Source organism: Epargyreus clarus, unplaced genomic scaffold (genome assembly GCF_041222505.1).
Source record: "Epargyreus clarus isolate Ecla_fem2 unplaced genomic scaffold, WU_Ecla_fem_2.2 ptg000007l, whole genome shotgun sequence".
In the NCBI taxonomy this organism is placed as follows: Eukaryota; Metazoa; Arthropoda; class Insecta; order Lepidoptera; family Hesperiidae; genus Epargyreus; species Epargyreus clarus.
Window position 1 is genome coordinate 5,577,530 of NW_027332215.1, and position 15,322 is coordinate 5,592,851.

At 34.6% G+C, this 15,322-nt stretch overlaps 1 protein-coding gene across 1 annotated transcript in view; it reads right to left on the bottom strand.

The window, feature by feature from the left end:
* Positions 1-3,701: 3,701 nt before the first annotated feature.
* kdn (citrate synthase) overlaps positions 3,702-15,322 on the bottom strand; it is a 37,522-nt gene continuing 25,901 nt past the window's right edge. Inside the window, exons 6-9 of the mRNA XM_073074437.1 lie at positions 9,829-9,961; positions 8,124-8,269; positions 6,865-7,027; positions 3,702-5,942 (exon numbers count right to left, since the gene is read on the bottom strand). Coding sequence (XP_072930538.1) covers positions 5,781-5,942; positions 6,865-7,027; positions 8,124-8,269; positions 9,829-9,961 — 604 coding nt within the window. The 3' untranslated portion in view covers positions 3,702-5,780. The remainder of the gene's footprint in view (positions 5,943-6,864; positions 7,028-8,123; positions 8,270-9,828; positions 9,962-15,322) is intronic.

Sequence of the window (15,322 nt, forward strand, 5' to 3'; positions counted from 1 at the left end):
TGATTACTGTTTTCTTTATAATGTAATCACAAAATCTGGTTTGGTTATACTAGTTTATCAATTTCATATATATCTAAATAATACATTAGTATAAATAAAATATTACTAGGTAAATGTACCCTTGAATAAAAATTATTAATTTTATATGCGTACCTATATATACAATACACAGCTGGCATTACCACCCTGAGCGATTTGCACTGCATCCGTCAACTAAGATTGAACAATTATAAGTCAATTACCAATAAGACATTCAATCTCATGTCTGAATGAGTGAACAATTACTGATATCTTGCCAAATTTGCAAGCCATTCCATTTCCAACACATTTTTGCTAGCAGAATAACTGATCAAAGTTTTGCAAATACAATATACTGAGGATTTATTTTATCTTTTTTAACGAGCGAATACATTAACCAATGCGAATGGGACTGTATAACTGAATATGGAAATATCTTGTGCGAAATTGCATTGCTGATCTGAGCAAATTGTATACTTTTTCAAGGTTGTAGAACCCTTTGTGGCTGGCCACCCCTATTTCTTCCTCATAACAGCAGTGTTAAGCGCTGCAGTGTTCTGGTTTGAAACATTTGGTAAGGAAGACATACTTTTCCGAGGCGTCAGGTAGGAGTATCTAATCCTCTCTGGGGTTGATTATAGTTGTCCATAAGCGGCAGTATCCACTTACCATCACAACTGCATGTCGTTTGCTGCTTCTATCTTCTATAAAAAAAAAACTTACTCTTATACTACTATAACAGTAGCGAATCGTGTCTGATAATAATACTGCTCTACACCAATGGATGAACTTCCATCATGCGTGTTTTTAAAAGTCTTTGCTACATCCATGATTTCATGACTGCTATTCATTCTGAAGCGTTCAGACCTTTGTAGCCCTAGCGAATAGCATGCGACCCCCAAATTTAAGAAAATTAAACTATAGTTCAATTCATAATTAGATTTCCAAAATATAAACAAAGAAATGTCATTGTCAAAATACGATTACAGGTATTGTAAACCTTAACAAATAGGGAATATGCATGTGATTTAGATTTGCTTGTTATTATTTTCTTCGGTACATAACGGTCCTGAAATTACATCTAAACCATTATTTTTTCTTTATTTCATGTTAAATTGTTTAAAACTTTAATCAAAAATCGTAAATTATGCGCGCGAAATTCAAATTTGCAAAACGCATTCCCATTGGTTGAATCGAAAAATGACGTCACATAGCGTGTTACGATGTTTATCGGCGTCGATATTCTAACTGTTTGAGAGAAAAATTGTTTTTGTCTATATTCCTACAGTGTTATTTATTACCTAGTGCGATTTTTCTAGATAGTATTATTAGGAATAATCAAGAACAATGATTGAAAGTAGTTTTGTCAAAGCACAATCGGACTATTTACCTAAAATATGCAAAATGAATAAACTGTTTTTTATGCATAGGTCAATTCGGAAATATTTAACTGATCATAACTTATTATGTTAATTATATATTTTTTTCTTTTTTTTATAATATAGCAGACGAGCATACAGTCCGCCCATGGACTTCTGCAATCAACCCCAGATAGGATTAGATATTCCCACCTAAGGTCGGCCACAGATGCGCCGCTACCCCTGAGGACTAAGCTGGAACGCCTCGGAAAAGTCTGTCTCCTACCACACCCTTCAATCCGGAACACAGCATCACCTAACACTGCTGTTATTAGGTAGAAATAGGTGTGGCAGTAGTGCCTCCGGAGTCGAACCACAAAGGGTTCTACCACCTTCAACCTATCACCTATCTTCACTTATCTTTATAATATTATAATAGATTATAATGCATTTTGTGTGTTTCAAATGATAGTGTTTGTTGTAGAAGTCAATAAGTACCTAACGAAGTAGATGATCAATGCAATATTGTAAAATCATTTACCTAAAATTATTGTTTGTTACAGTAAATACAAATGTTAAAGCGATTTTGGAGATACTATATCTGTTTCCTATAATCTTGCACCACATTTTTCGTATTTTCGCATCTTTTGCAAAAGAAAAAACACTCTATAATGTATTTATAGTACTGGTTTTGCACAATAACTCTAGGAAATATTTATAAAGTGGTTATTTAGCCTTTCCCATGATGTAAATAGCGATGAAACCTGAAAACGTTTAATAATACCTTTATGTGCATACAGTTATCATCAATATTAATACAAATCACGCTACGTGACGTCATTCAAAGAGCGCGTAAAATGGCGGCGTTCAAATGTGTCAAATTTTATTGATACTTTAAATAATTTTTAAAAAAATATTTCAAACACTAATAAAATTGTTTATATTTTTTACTATGTTAAAACGATGTGATAAGTGGTTTAAAATAATAAAATAAAAATGTGCATACTCCCTATTGACAAGAAACACAACTTTTAACATACGAAAACAAAAACTTAATAACTACTTACAATTTAACAAACACGATATGAAAATCAGAAACCAAATGCACTGTAAAATGGTAATACATTATACAGTAAAATAAAGTAAAATTACAGTACTGTAATAACCATGGAACAGAAATTTCTCTTCTATGGTAATAACAGTGCATCTGGCAACACAACTTCAGCTAAGAAACTTAAAAATGGCGGCACATTTAAATTTTCTACCGCAAACCTTGTTTTTTATGATTATAACAGTTATTTCCATTTTGCATTATTATTTTATTATCGTGGTATTACTTGAATATCGTCAAAAATAAGCAACTACTGTTTGAAACGTATTTTTTTGATAGGTTATCTTCTTTGGCTACATTTTGGACATCTAATTATGAATCGGACTATACAACCAGTGGCGGACTAAGGTCGTCGGACGCCCAGGGTGGAAAGTTGAATAGAGGCCCCCAGTGTAAAAAGTTCGCCCCTGATTCGGTGATCTTCGCTGACTGATACACAATTCATAGATTGTTTGTTTCTGACGACCTTTTTTTAACTGTGTTTGGAGCCCCCGTGGATCGGGGGCCCGGGTCGGACCGCCCATTAAACCGCTCGAGGATTGCATTTGCATTGAATGAGCGACTACCGAAGAATCCTAAGATACACTAAAGGAGGTCTATCTAATAATTACTCCATGCTTACATCAATATTATAATTGACAGCGAAATAATTATGCTTTTAACATTTATGTAACTATGTGTTTACCACTATGACTTGCTTTGCATTGCGCTATATTGATATCTCCATCTGTTGAATAAAAATATATTTTTATGAATACTAAGATTAATGAAAAAAGTTTTTGCCAGGTCACGTAAATTTAAAGCCGGGGAACAAATCAAAATCTTTCAGCTTCCTGTTTTTGCTAGAATGTGGGGAACATCTTTTGAGGAATTTGGAAGGAATGTGATTGTAATATTCTACTCGAATTGGGTTGAATACAACGAAGATAAACAATTATTTTAAAAATGTATGTATAAAATCTATCTGCTACGTTTTAGATCGACAAACTTTTCTGTGCGTGTAGTAGGGGCGCCACTGGTAAGTATAATGTTGCTAGGATGTCAAAACTACCCTAATGGAATATTTCTACGATTATATTTAGTAATGTCTAATAATAAAGCGAAAAAATCTCTTATATCTTACAACAAATTACTGTTTCCGAAAAATGCCACACGCGCAGAAAAGATAATGCTTATCAAAGGAATGGTACGATATGAAATGAAACACAATTACGTACTACACCATACCAATTTATTTTTAGTATTGTCAATTTAAGGTCGTCGCAAAGTGGCATCGTCACTCGATCGCACGCACCAAGCGCAACACATACAGTCATATACGAATGAATTTCGAAAAAATCTATGAACAATCTTATCGAAATCTATGTAAATATGTAGCAAAATGGGGTTAATGGCATTACACCTTACGATTATGAAACAACTTTGACATAACTTCACATATCCAATAATGCAAATTTACTCGACTTTACTTAACAGTACATACAAATTGGTACTACGTAAATAAATAACGAATCAATTGTACTGCCGTCACTGTGTATTGGCTCCATTGGAATTCCCATAAAAAATTGGAAAATAGTACTTTCATCAACATATAACAAACCAGCAATTGTACACTTATTACGGTTTTAAATAGAAAGTCATTAAACTGACTTAATTAAAGTATATTTTAATATAAAATTAGTCAGAAACAATCAGTAACAAAAGCAGATGTATTTACGTCTTTATTACGTGTGACGGCAGTAAATTAAATTATCAAAACTCAAAAGTATTATTCTGAGACAATTAACCTTTTTTTGCACATTCAAAATAAATTATCATCAATACTTTGGTAACTTGAAATTTAAATTATAGTACATCTAGAAGCATGTTTTAGAAAGAACTTTAGAGAAATGTTAAGAAGTGGAAAGGGCGCACCTCGAAAGAAATACCTACTTAATCTACGCACCTACAGGGCTCCCCGCGGGCACCCAAGCTAAGTACATTTAGAAAGATAGAATACTGAGTGAGCAGATTTACTAACTCCAACCGTGAATCATTTTCATATCTTTCTTGTCTACGACGACATGTGTCGCATACAGTCATGTATTACACTACCAAACTCCTACGTTACATAATGAGCTAATAAGACCCAACAACTTGTACATTCGTTCGCTGCTAGTCTACCAGTAGCTATATAAGGGTTGAGTTGAATCACACCACAACTTTAGTCAATTTCCGTTAAACCAATCCGCGTCACGTTAGTTACAATTAATATATTTAAATGACCAAAAACCGCGTATTGTATATTTTTATAAAATATACACAAAATAAAACAATATCGACATCACAGATGTAAGTACACAGAGGTATCATCATAATCGTATTATACTCAACAATTAACATTTATTAATTAAAAAATAAAACAACGCGATCAAAAAAATGCATCACTTACTCTTAATACTACGACACGATAAATAAATTAAAAAGAAATGATTAATTTTGACAAAAAATACATCCTTAATTAAAAACAAGTAAAACAATGTAAAGGTTCTTAAATTGACTATTGGTGTTACGTGTGAATCAATCTGTTTAGGTTTACCTGTAGCTTTCGGGCCGTCATAGGTGTTCATTGTATTAGGTTACATAGTGTCACAGATTACTGAACAGCTGGTTAATAAATTAAATAAAAAATTAACATACACCAGTGTAGACACTACAAAGAGACAATCATAACTTATGAAGTGTTGCTAAAAGATCTACCCAATGACAAAACTATGTAACCAATAACACAACTATGCAGATGATTGCAATACAAAATTATCCTTGTGGACATTCATATATTCTGCCAATCAGAGGTTTTAACGTTCCATACCGTTTACATTGCTGCAATTATTAGAGATCATACGAGCAATATATAGAACTATAGGCAACGTCCACGTGAATCTTATTAACAACTGTCCTATAATGCGATAGAGATCGATTGACTAAAAAATCGATTCGCATCACAATCTTAGTTTCCTTCCTTACATGCTGAAGATACCAAAAAAAATACCAATCGAATTGGAAATCGTCTGCATAATTAATAGATGTAACCACACGACGAACGAAGCGCTTGGTAAAAGGTTGAAACAATTCTGCAATCATTTTGCATCATGTAAGTTTAAGGTTGATTAATATCTGGTTTAAAAGTAAACCGAACCCTATAATTTCACAGCATTACAATTTATATTATTAGACAGTACTTATCCATGTGCAAATTTTAGTGTTCGTTCGTCGTGCGCCCTAGAAGGCCCTAAGCCGTATGTGTGGTTGATTTATTTGGCAACTGACTTAATCAGCATGTCAGTGCTGAGGGATTTGGGTCGCTCGATGGGGAGACTGAGAGCCCTAGACCAGATGAGCTGAGCAAGCACACCGAGTGCGCGGGACACGCCGAACATTACGGTGTAGTAGTTCATCTCCTTCAAGCCGTAATACTGTAAGAGAAATGATGGACATCTTATGTATAAAATTCTCATGTCACAATGTTAGTTACCTTACTCCTCCGAAACGGCTTTACCGATTTTCATCAAATTTTATATGCATATTCAGTATGTCTGAGAATCGGCTACTATCTATTTTTCATACCCCTAAGTGATTGTTCACCCTTACATTTTATTTTTTATTTTTGAACAAAATTTTTTGTTTTTATTTTTCTATAATGTGGCATTAAAAATACATACAACCCTAAATTTTTACCCTTTTATCACCAACCCCTATTTTTTATTAGCCACTTCGGTAATTTTATCATTTTTCTACCACTCATTGTTAGATTTTTAATTTTTTTTATATGGCAACACAATGTTTGCCGGGTCAGCTAGTATAAATATAAAATGACCAATGAGCCTTGGCAGGTATTATTCTATTACAACAAATAATGTTCTATCTTCTAACCTGAAACCACACATACACACTCACAAAATTTCTTAAAATCGATTAAGCAGATTCACTGATTACCTAAGTCTAAACAGTGATATGGGATTTATAACTATTAAGATACATAAGAAATTAATAATCATTTGCTTTAACAGTCGAGAAAACATAGTGAGGAAACTTGCATACCTCTAGGATCTATAAAAATAAATTTCTCAAAAGTATATAAAGTCCACCAGTTTGCATTTGGTCAACACTGTGAACTATGGTACTCTAATCCTTCTCATTCTGACTGGAAGGAAGTAATGGGTTGGTTAAGTTAGCTTAGACTTCATGTCTGTATCTTTGTCAGTTTCTACAGTTTAGTTGGATTCTACATAAACTAAATGTTTACCTTGCATTCAATTCACTGTCATCACATATACAATGAAGTATTAGCTATTCACTAGAGTTGTGTGAGGATCCCATATATAAATATTAATGTACCTGTAGGAGAACTCCGGAGTGGGAGTCAACATTGGGCCATGGGTTCTTGACCTTGCCGAGCTCAGTGAGGATGGGCGGGACCACTTTGTACACCGCCGCAACCAGCTTGAACAGCGGGTCGTTTGGCAGGTGCTTCAGCGCGAACTCGCGTTGGCAGGTGTACCTGGTAACGGCCAACAAAGTCGGATGAGTAAACTAGTTCGTATAGTATTTAGGGTTACATACCCAAAGGGTAAAAACGGAACCCTGTTACTAAGACTTCCCTGTCTGTCCGTCTGTCACAGGCCTATATCTCCGGAACCGTAATAGATAGACACATGAATTTTAGAGGATGCATAACGGTGGCCGCTATAATAAATACTAAAAATAAAATAAAGTTGAATATTACAGGGGATCTCCATACAACAAACCGGTATTTGTCAGCATTTTTCGATCTAACTGTTAAACCGTACTGGGAAGACGGTTCAATTTTTTACAATCTGTTCACTACATTAACTTGTATTATAATTAATACAATTAAGAACCATAGAACATATTTTAATACAGTTATTTTAATTTTATTATACGTTGTTTACGTATCATTGATCATCACCCCAACGCCATCTATTTTTGTGTCATATAACTAAGTATTGTTGAAAATAATAAAATGAATAAAAATAATTAAAAAATAATGAACATTTTGTGGTACGGAAGCCTCCATGTGCGAGTTCGACTCGTACTTGGCGAATTATTTATTTATATTAGGTCAAAATTCTAGTTAGATGACTGAAGGTTTTTGTATGATAATATAGGAGCAGCAGATGAGCATGCAGTCCAAATCTTGAGTGTCTACTGCCGCCCATGGACACCTATAATCAACCATGAATAATAATCCTACCTGAGGTCGGCTACAATTGCGCCGCTAACCCTGAGGACTAAGCTGGATTGGAATTCGAACCAGAACGCAGCAGCACTTAAAATTGTTATTATTAGGCAGAAATTGAGAATCTCAAATAGGAATCTCGTCTTATCTGGGGTGGATGATTTTCATTGGCGTCTATAGCCACTTAACATCAGGTGCACTGTATCTTCTTAAAGTGCGTCTCCAACTATTGAAAGTTGGATATCGGCTTCTTTGCTTTTAGCTCCGCGAAATACCTCAGCGGCGCTGGCTATTCCGGTCCACTCTCAGATTTTACGTAACCACGACTTCTTTCTCCTGCCAACCTTCAGCTTCATCATTATTACGCACTGTATGTTCCGTTAAAAACGATTAATACCTGGGGTCGGTTTTCCTGAGAACAGCGTGACCATATCCGGGCACTACTTGGCCGGACTTGAGTGTCTTCCAGATGAACTCCTTGAGCCCATCCTCAGTGAAGTTGTCTCCAACCTGTTTACGCAGCTTCTCCAGCCAAATCAGTACCTGAACAAAATTACATCGTTAATGAGGAGTCTTCTTATGTTTAACTTTGAAAAATCAGGGGTCCTGCAAATATATCAGCGGACTTACGTCCACCTAAATTCACTACAAAAAGGTTTAGTTATTTGAGGTTCAAATTTTCTATATAGAGATCATAGCAGTACCGAAAATCTATAGGTAGGTTGAAATTTTAAAACATATTTAACCATTTAACAAGAAATACGCATAGATAGATACGAATATACTCGAACAACATTACCCTCCTTTTGGGACGGCAATAAAAATCGTACAAAATGATGCACGCAAGCGAAACCACTTCATTAAAGAAAACAGTAATTTATAAACATTATTACAGCTCATTGAAACGAACACGCACATTAGAAAACATCAGACAACCGCAATAGAAAAGGATATTGAATAAAACGTGCTGTATGCTCATTTAAGTATTTGATAGCACAAATTAAAGGGGGCGTGGTTTTGTAAATGTACGTTTAATGCAGCGCTTGCACGTGCAATGGACGCTTCAAGAGCACATTTAATTGCATAACACAATCTATGGTACCGTCACACGTCGTCAAACAGTAATTGTAAGGATGACTTTATCAATTTATCATACTTATTTCTATTTATAATGGAATTGAAACAATACAAGTTATACTCATCTATAATAATTATCTACAAATTTAAGTCTCCGTCGAGCATATTTGGCCGCTAGTAAATAAATTGCATATGCTCCTTAGCTTCTAAAGATAGGTTAAAGATGGTTCCAGTTCCATTTTACTTAACATTAACTTTTTTAATTGTAAACTACAGACGTATTTGGGGTTTTCAGTTTTGATAAGTAACTTATCTCCAAATACTTTTGTGCTAAGATCCTCGGCATTGCCTAAGGCGGCCGTGCTTTTTGGAGGCACTATATTATAGATGGTCATATCTTTCTCAATATTTTTTAATAATAAAGGAATAGCAGGCATACAGTCCGACAGGCGGATATATGTAATAAACTCCAGATAAGATTAGATAGATGGAAGACAGTGGGTGGGTTAGAAAGGGTTTCAGCAGTGGCGGCCCTAGAAAAAAATTTGGGTGGCGCTCCCTCGGTCCTGGCGACATTTTTTTTAGCCACCGTGTAGTTACTGAATATGCATGTTCCAGCCAAGTAGCTTAAGTAGCCGTTAAATTAACAGCCTAGCCTATTTACTAAACGGTGACGTTCGGTTGTTTTCGGGGCCCCTTGTATTTGAACCCTTTGTGGTTCGACTCCGGCGGCACCACCGCCACACCTATTTCTGCCTAATAACGGCAGTGTTAGGCGCTGCTGTGTTCCGTTTTGAAGTGTGTGGTAAAGGCGATATACTTTTCCGAAGCGTCCAGCTTAGTCCTCAGGGGTAGTGGCGCATCTCGCACCTCAAGTAGGAATATCTAATCCTACCCGGGGTTGATTACATGTCCATGGGCGGCAGTCACTTACCAGGTAGACTGCATGCTCGTCTGCTACTATATTATGGAAAAGGGCCGGTGTGGTCGCACCGCTCTATGGCTGTAGGGTTTCAGGGCATTACCTCCTGGTTAGCGAGGCCGTGGAGTGGTCCGGCGAGCCCGTTGAGTCCGGCGGCGAAGGACAGGTAGGGGTCGCTCAGCGCGGAGCCCACCAGGTGCGTAGTGTGAGCAGACACGTTGCCGCCCTCGTGGTCACTGTAACCAAACAACACGACATTCAACAATTTACTCTAAATAGTTTACAGTTAATTATTAGAATGAATTAAACATAACAGAATATAGTACAGAAAAAAAACATTTGTAATTACGATTTATTTTTAATTATGGAGTAGTTTTGACATATCCTTGAGCGCAAATCAGTTCTTCAAGTAGTAGGTATTATAATCATAGATTAGTAAAGATTATTCACTCCCAACAAGAAAATGTAACCAGTTTTGACAATTGAAATTTGGCACTGTCATCTATTTTCGTGTTTGAAAAATATTAAAAAAAAATAGGTTTTAGATCATTTACGAATGAAACGATATGTCTACGCACGTTTTCTTCGATTTCGTGTTTTTGCAACACTTAACTGCGCATGTCGGCATCGTTCCGCGTAAATTATACCATGACAGCCATCAAGTGGCTGACAGAATTGTCAGAATTCAGTTATTCAAATAGAGTTCGCGCCAAACTGCTAGTCCGCTCTGGATATAGACATGAATTGCGCCGCCATAGTAAATTATATGACTACCTGCTCGCAACAACTTCTAACCGGACTAGCAGTTTGGCGCTGACTATACTATACATAATATTTGTTTGCTTTTTTCAATATGTTAAGATAATTCGTATTTTATATAACAGTGCTCTTATTTATTTCTACTATGCGGTTGGCTTCATTATTCAGATAAAAGTTTAAATTAAAACGAAACGGGAGCAGTGCAACAAGGGCTTTGTAGTCGAATGTAGGTCGGGTCATGATATCGCATAAAAAGTGGGTAAATTATTCAGAGCATTCCTCAAGTAACTGAGAGTTTCCGGCCTATTGTGGAATATTTCAATTTGAATCAGGTCATTACTATAAGTATTTTGATGCAACTATGCAATGCAACAATATTTAGACACAGAATACTGCATAAGCCTAAAGGATAAGAGCATTTTAGAAGCTTCCATGAAATAGTAATTCTATAAACTAGTTTGAAAGATAATTAATAAAAGTCTATATTCATGAAATGAAGAGATATTTTATGGGTGTGTAAATTTATTGTCAATTACAATACTGTTAAGAATAATAACAACATAATGATTACCTAAGGATTTAATAATATATTTCTAATTAACTTTTAATAATTATTTGCCTTTAAATCATCTGATAGTTAATTTTAGTCATTACTGATTTAAAAATCAGTCTTAAACCTAAACCAAACGAGGCCGAAATACGTACTGTCACGTTATGCTGTGTATTATATTCTTATTAAATAGATACGTACAATTCAATGCCAACTTATATCGTGTATTAAAACGGTGTCAACTTATCTATTACTCGAACGTGCATTGTGATAAATTACAGTGTAGCCACTGAATAATGCCACTTAAATAGATTATTACCTGACACAAAAAACTGACTGTTATTGCATATTTTACAACGTTATCTTGGGTCATTAGTACTATCTGAATGTAGCAGATAAAATTCAATGAAGTGTTTAAAGTTTACTACACAGTACGTACAAATTGTGAGACTAAAATCCGTGAAAACTTATGACTTCCCCATACAAAAGAAAGACTGTTACGTTTTCACGGCTAAATCGCTGTAACATTTTTGATGAGATCCAATATGGAGATTTTTAAATTCGACTAAAGGATTTAGGTGTACTATTTCTTTTTTTGTACTGGATATCTTATCCAGTTGTATGTTTCTATTGCTAACTATAGGTTCGCTTGAATTTTGGGACGAAATAGGTATCAATAAATAGTATTTTAATGCATGTCTCCAGAGCTTCACTTAGAACATGTACGTAGTGTATAATTTTTGAAACCGCTTAACTTTTTAAAACCACATTCAATCAGTTTGAATGTTAAATACCAAGTATACTATTTTTTAATGATAAGTTATGAGTTGTCATATGGTGATTTATAAGCACACAATTCACCAACATTTAAAGTATAAACATTTTATACTGCATCAACAATAATTACCTCAGTTCAATAAAAGTTTTGAAATAAAGTGTAAGTAGGTAAACATAATGCCAGCTCAGTTAGAATAATAGGCACAAATTGCGCAAAGCCAAAGAAATATAACACGTAACTAAATAGCACACATGCAGTACACAATTACAATAAAGATAGCGGATTGCAATATAGAACAAATCGCTTGCTATAATATTGCTAAACGCAAATTTTTACTCCCACATACATTCAATTCTGATAAAACCAACCCATGTTTTAACTTAGTACTCTTAGTAGTGCATATCTATTTCATAGTGAGGTTTTCATAGCTTATAATTTAGAACTAATTTAAAGCCGCCAACACCAGCAGGGCCATCGCTGGTATGTAAAGATGATAAGAACATATTTATAGCGAAATGTCGCTACTAAAGCATTGATAAAAGAGATCCTCGGAGTTGACAGATCATATGAACCAGGCCACTAACATGTGAACGATACACAATACTATAAAATAACTAAAAAATAATCAAAGAAATACATTAAATTAAAAATGATCGCAAGCAGCTAGCTACATACAGAGGTAATACTAAAATATGAAACATTAAATAGACATCAAATTGAAGAAGTTAGGAAAATTTAGTATTTTTTTTTAATTAGGGATTTGGAATATTTAAATGGGTCAAATTATAACTAAAACATGCATTGATAACATTCCAGCAAGGAAGGTATTAAATAAAAATGATTGGATGAAGCACTCCGTGATTCAAATTTGGAGGTATCGCCGCTACACTTATTCCTGGATCATATCAGCAATTATAATTGCTGTGTTATTTCTTGAATGGTATGGTTAAGGAGAGACGACTTATTTCAACAAGTCAACAGTCGATCTAGGTAACTCTTATGCTATATGAGACTGATTACACATATCCATGATTGCATATGAATGCTTGTTTATTTGTATGTATATACCGTATTATAAAATGCTAATAAAAAACTAAGAGTTGTATGAAATTGAGAGCATCTAAGTGTAGTCTTACCCTATTCTATTTCTAAGTGTGAACATGATTGTCATACAGCATTGCCAAATGACTCCAATCGTCTTTTTATCAATTTCAAATGAGAGCCAAGGTGATTGACCTCCCAATGGTAATTTTTTAAATTGGGCAAAAGAAAACGTGTCATCGAGAACTCCGATACCGTGTTGTGTAATAAACACACACAAACACAAGATATACATTGCTTTACCTAATGTATATTTGTTTAAATGTTAAGGCGTAATCGTATAACTGTAGGTACACGCATTGTGGTACAAAAAAATATTCACAACCAAAAAAGTACCTACGTATCAAAGTACTTAGCTAAACCAATGTTATTTTTTCTGGGGATTTCTAAAACCCTCATATAGATTACCACGAAACATAAAAAAAACTCTACTTCTACAAAATATAAAAAAAATAATTCAATCCATCGCATGATTACTTACTACTACCTACTTGTGTATGTCTGTGTTTGTGGGCGTGAGCGAGCGTATGAGTATGTTTGCAACAATGAGAGCAATTCGCGAAACTGATGTAAAAACGTGACAGTGCGGTTAGCGACGTTAACATAAGGAACGTGCACAGCGTTGAATAATAATTGAGGCTGCTAGAACCAGAGTGGCCTAACTGTATTTTAATGACATTTGACCTATCTGTATTTTCGTAATTTAAACATTTTGCACTCTTTTACTTCTCTCCATATTGTAAATCATGTTTTTGTAGTTAGGCTACTCTGGTTCTAACGGCCTCAGAGCCTCAGAGGCCTCTTTTAAACAACACCAAGTCACATCAACATTAATTAAAAATACTACACTATTCTATACAACAGGCCCGTTATAATATACTATGTATACGTTAAACTACATATACATGCAGAGTAAAATAATAATAATAATAATATAAACACACAAACGCATGCAATTATAATGTAAAAATAATAAAACAACTGCGGCGGCTTCAACACAATATTGTTTATAACGCATAGGTAATATAGGCAACCGGTGGCCGGATCCAGCACGCTACATGGGTTAAACCCGCTGTTAATAAATAATCTATCCAATTTTCCTACTAAAGACAGACCATTTCTTCATATTAGACATTGTCAAATTTCAGTCCTTGGTGGGGAAAATGGTTGAATCCATTTCCTAATTCATAAATAAATCACAAAAAACGTTATCGTATTTTTGTTTTACGTAAATAATCTAATAGTTCTAATTCCATGTCCAAAGTAGCAGTAACTCGATTCCAATGTAACACTTCCGTAAACATATTTATTCAAGATCGACAAAGACTTGTGTACACAGAGCAAAAATATTTTAAAATACTATTGCGCAACGTATGGACGGATGTGTTCGTACGGCGGAGTGGAAGAAACATGCGGATGACGTCACAGAGTATTTTTATACATTTTATTATGATAAATGAATGTTGCAACGTTATTAGTAAAGCATACGTCGTATAATTGTCCTGTTCTCATAATCATTGTATCATGAATTGTTAAAATTGATTCTTTACAAAATAATAGGCAGAATTCACAGGCCCATGAGCTGAGCCTATAAACCAAAGTCCGCCTTTTGAACCGCTTAATAGAAGTATACGAAATCATTCGGCATACATACTAAGTAGCCGTCTACCATCCATATTAAAATCATTGTACAATGTGTATCATTGATTCAAAATGCTAAACAAGCAATATTTTAAAAATAAACGAGAATAATGTTTTGAATGACAAATACATGATTTTAAGGGCTTATCAATATATTTACATAATCCTGACGCTAGATCGAGGTCAGCCATTACATAAGATGTAGATAATACATAAGGTCGAAAGAAAGACATTTCCCGAGCTGTGAACTATCTGCGTTAGAGGACATTTGAAATATATCTCATCATGATTTTCCCAGTTTAGATAACGCATTACGCCACAATTTGACAAAAATGGCATGATTTTTAAATTGATGGGTATCAAGTCACGTAATAATTGTATTAGTGTGTGTAACCGTCTCTCTTTAGGCGTGGTGTGGCGCCACCGATTCCACTAACGTTAAATTATTTATACAGATATACTTTTTGTATGCAGATATGTACTTTAAGTATATCTCCAAGATTTATCTGCAGTTAAAGTATAGACAAAAAAGTAACACATACAACACATGACATATATACTTAAATTTAGATATATTTAATATTTTCTGGACCATAAACATACAAATATGGTACATTTGACGTACAAACGTACTCGTATGTCAAGTTTGAACGGTAATTTAATGGTATAAAGGTCGAAAACTTCCAAAATAACTATGTAGTATGCTTTGTAATACACATATTTTCTTAAAAACCAATAGAACGAATATGGAATATACGACGAATCTAA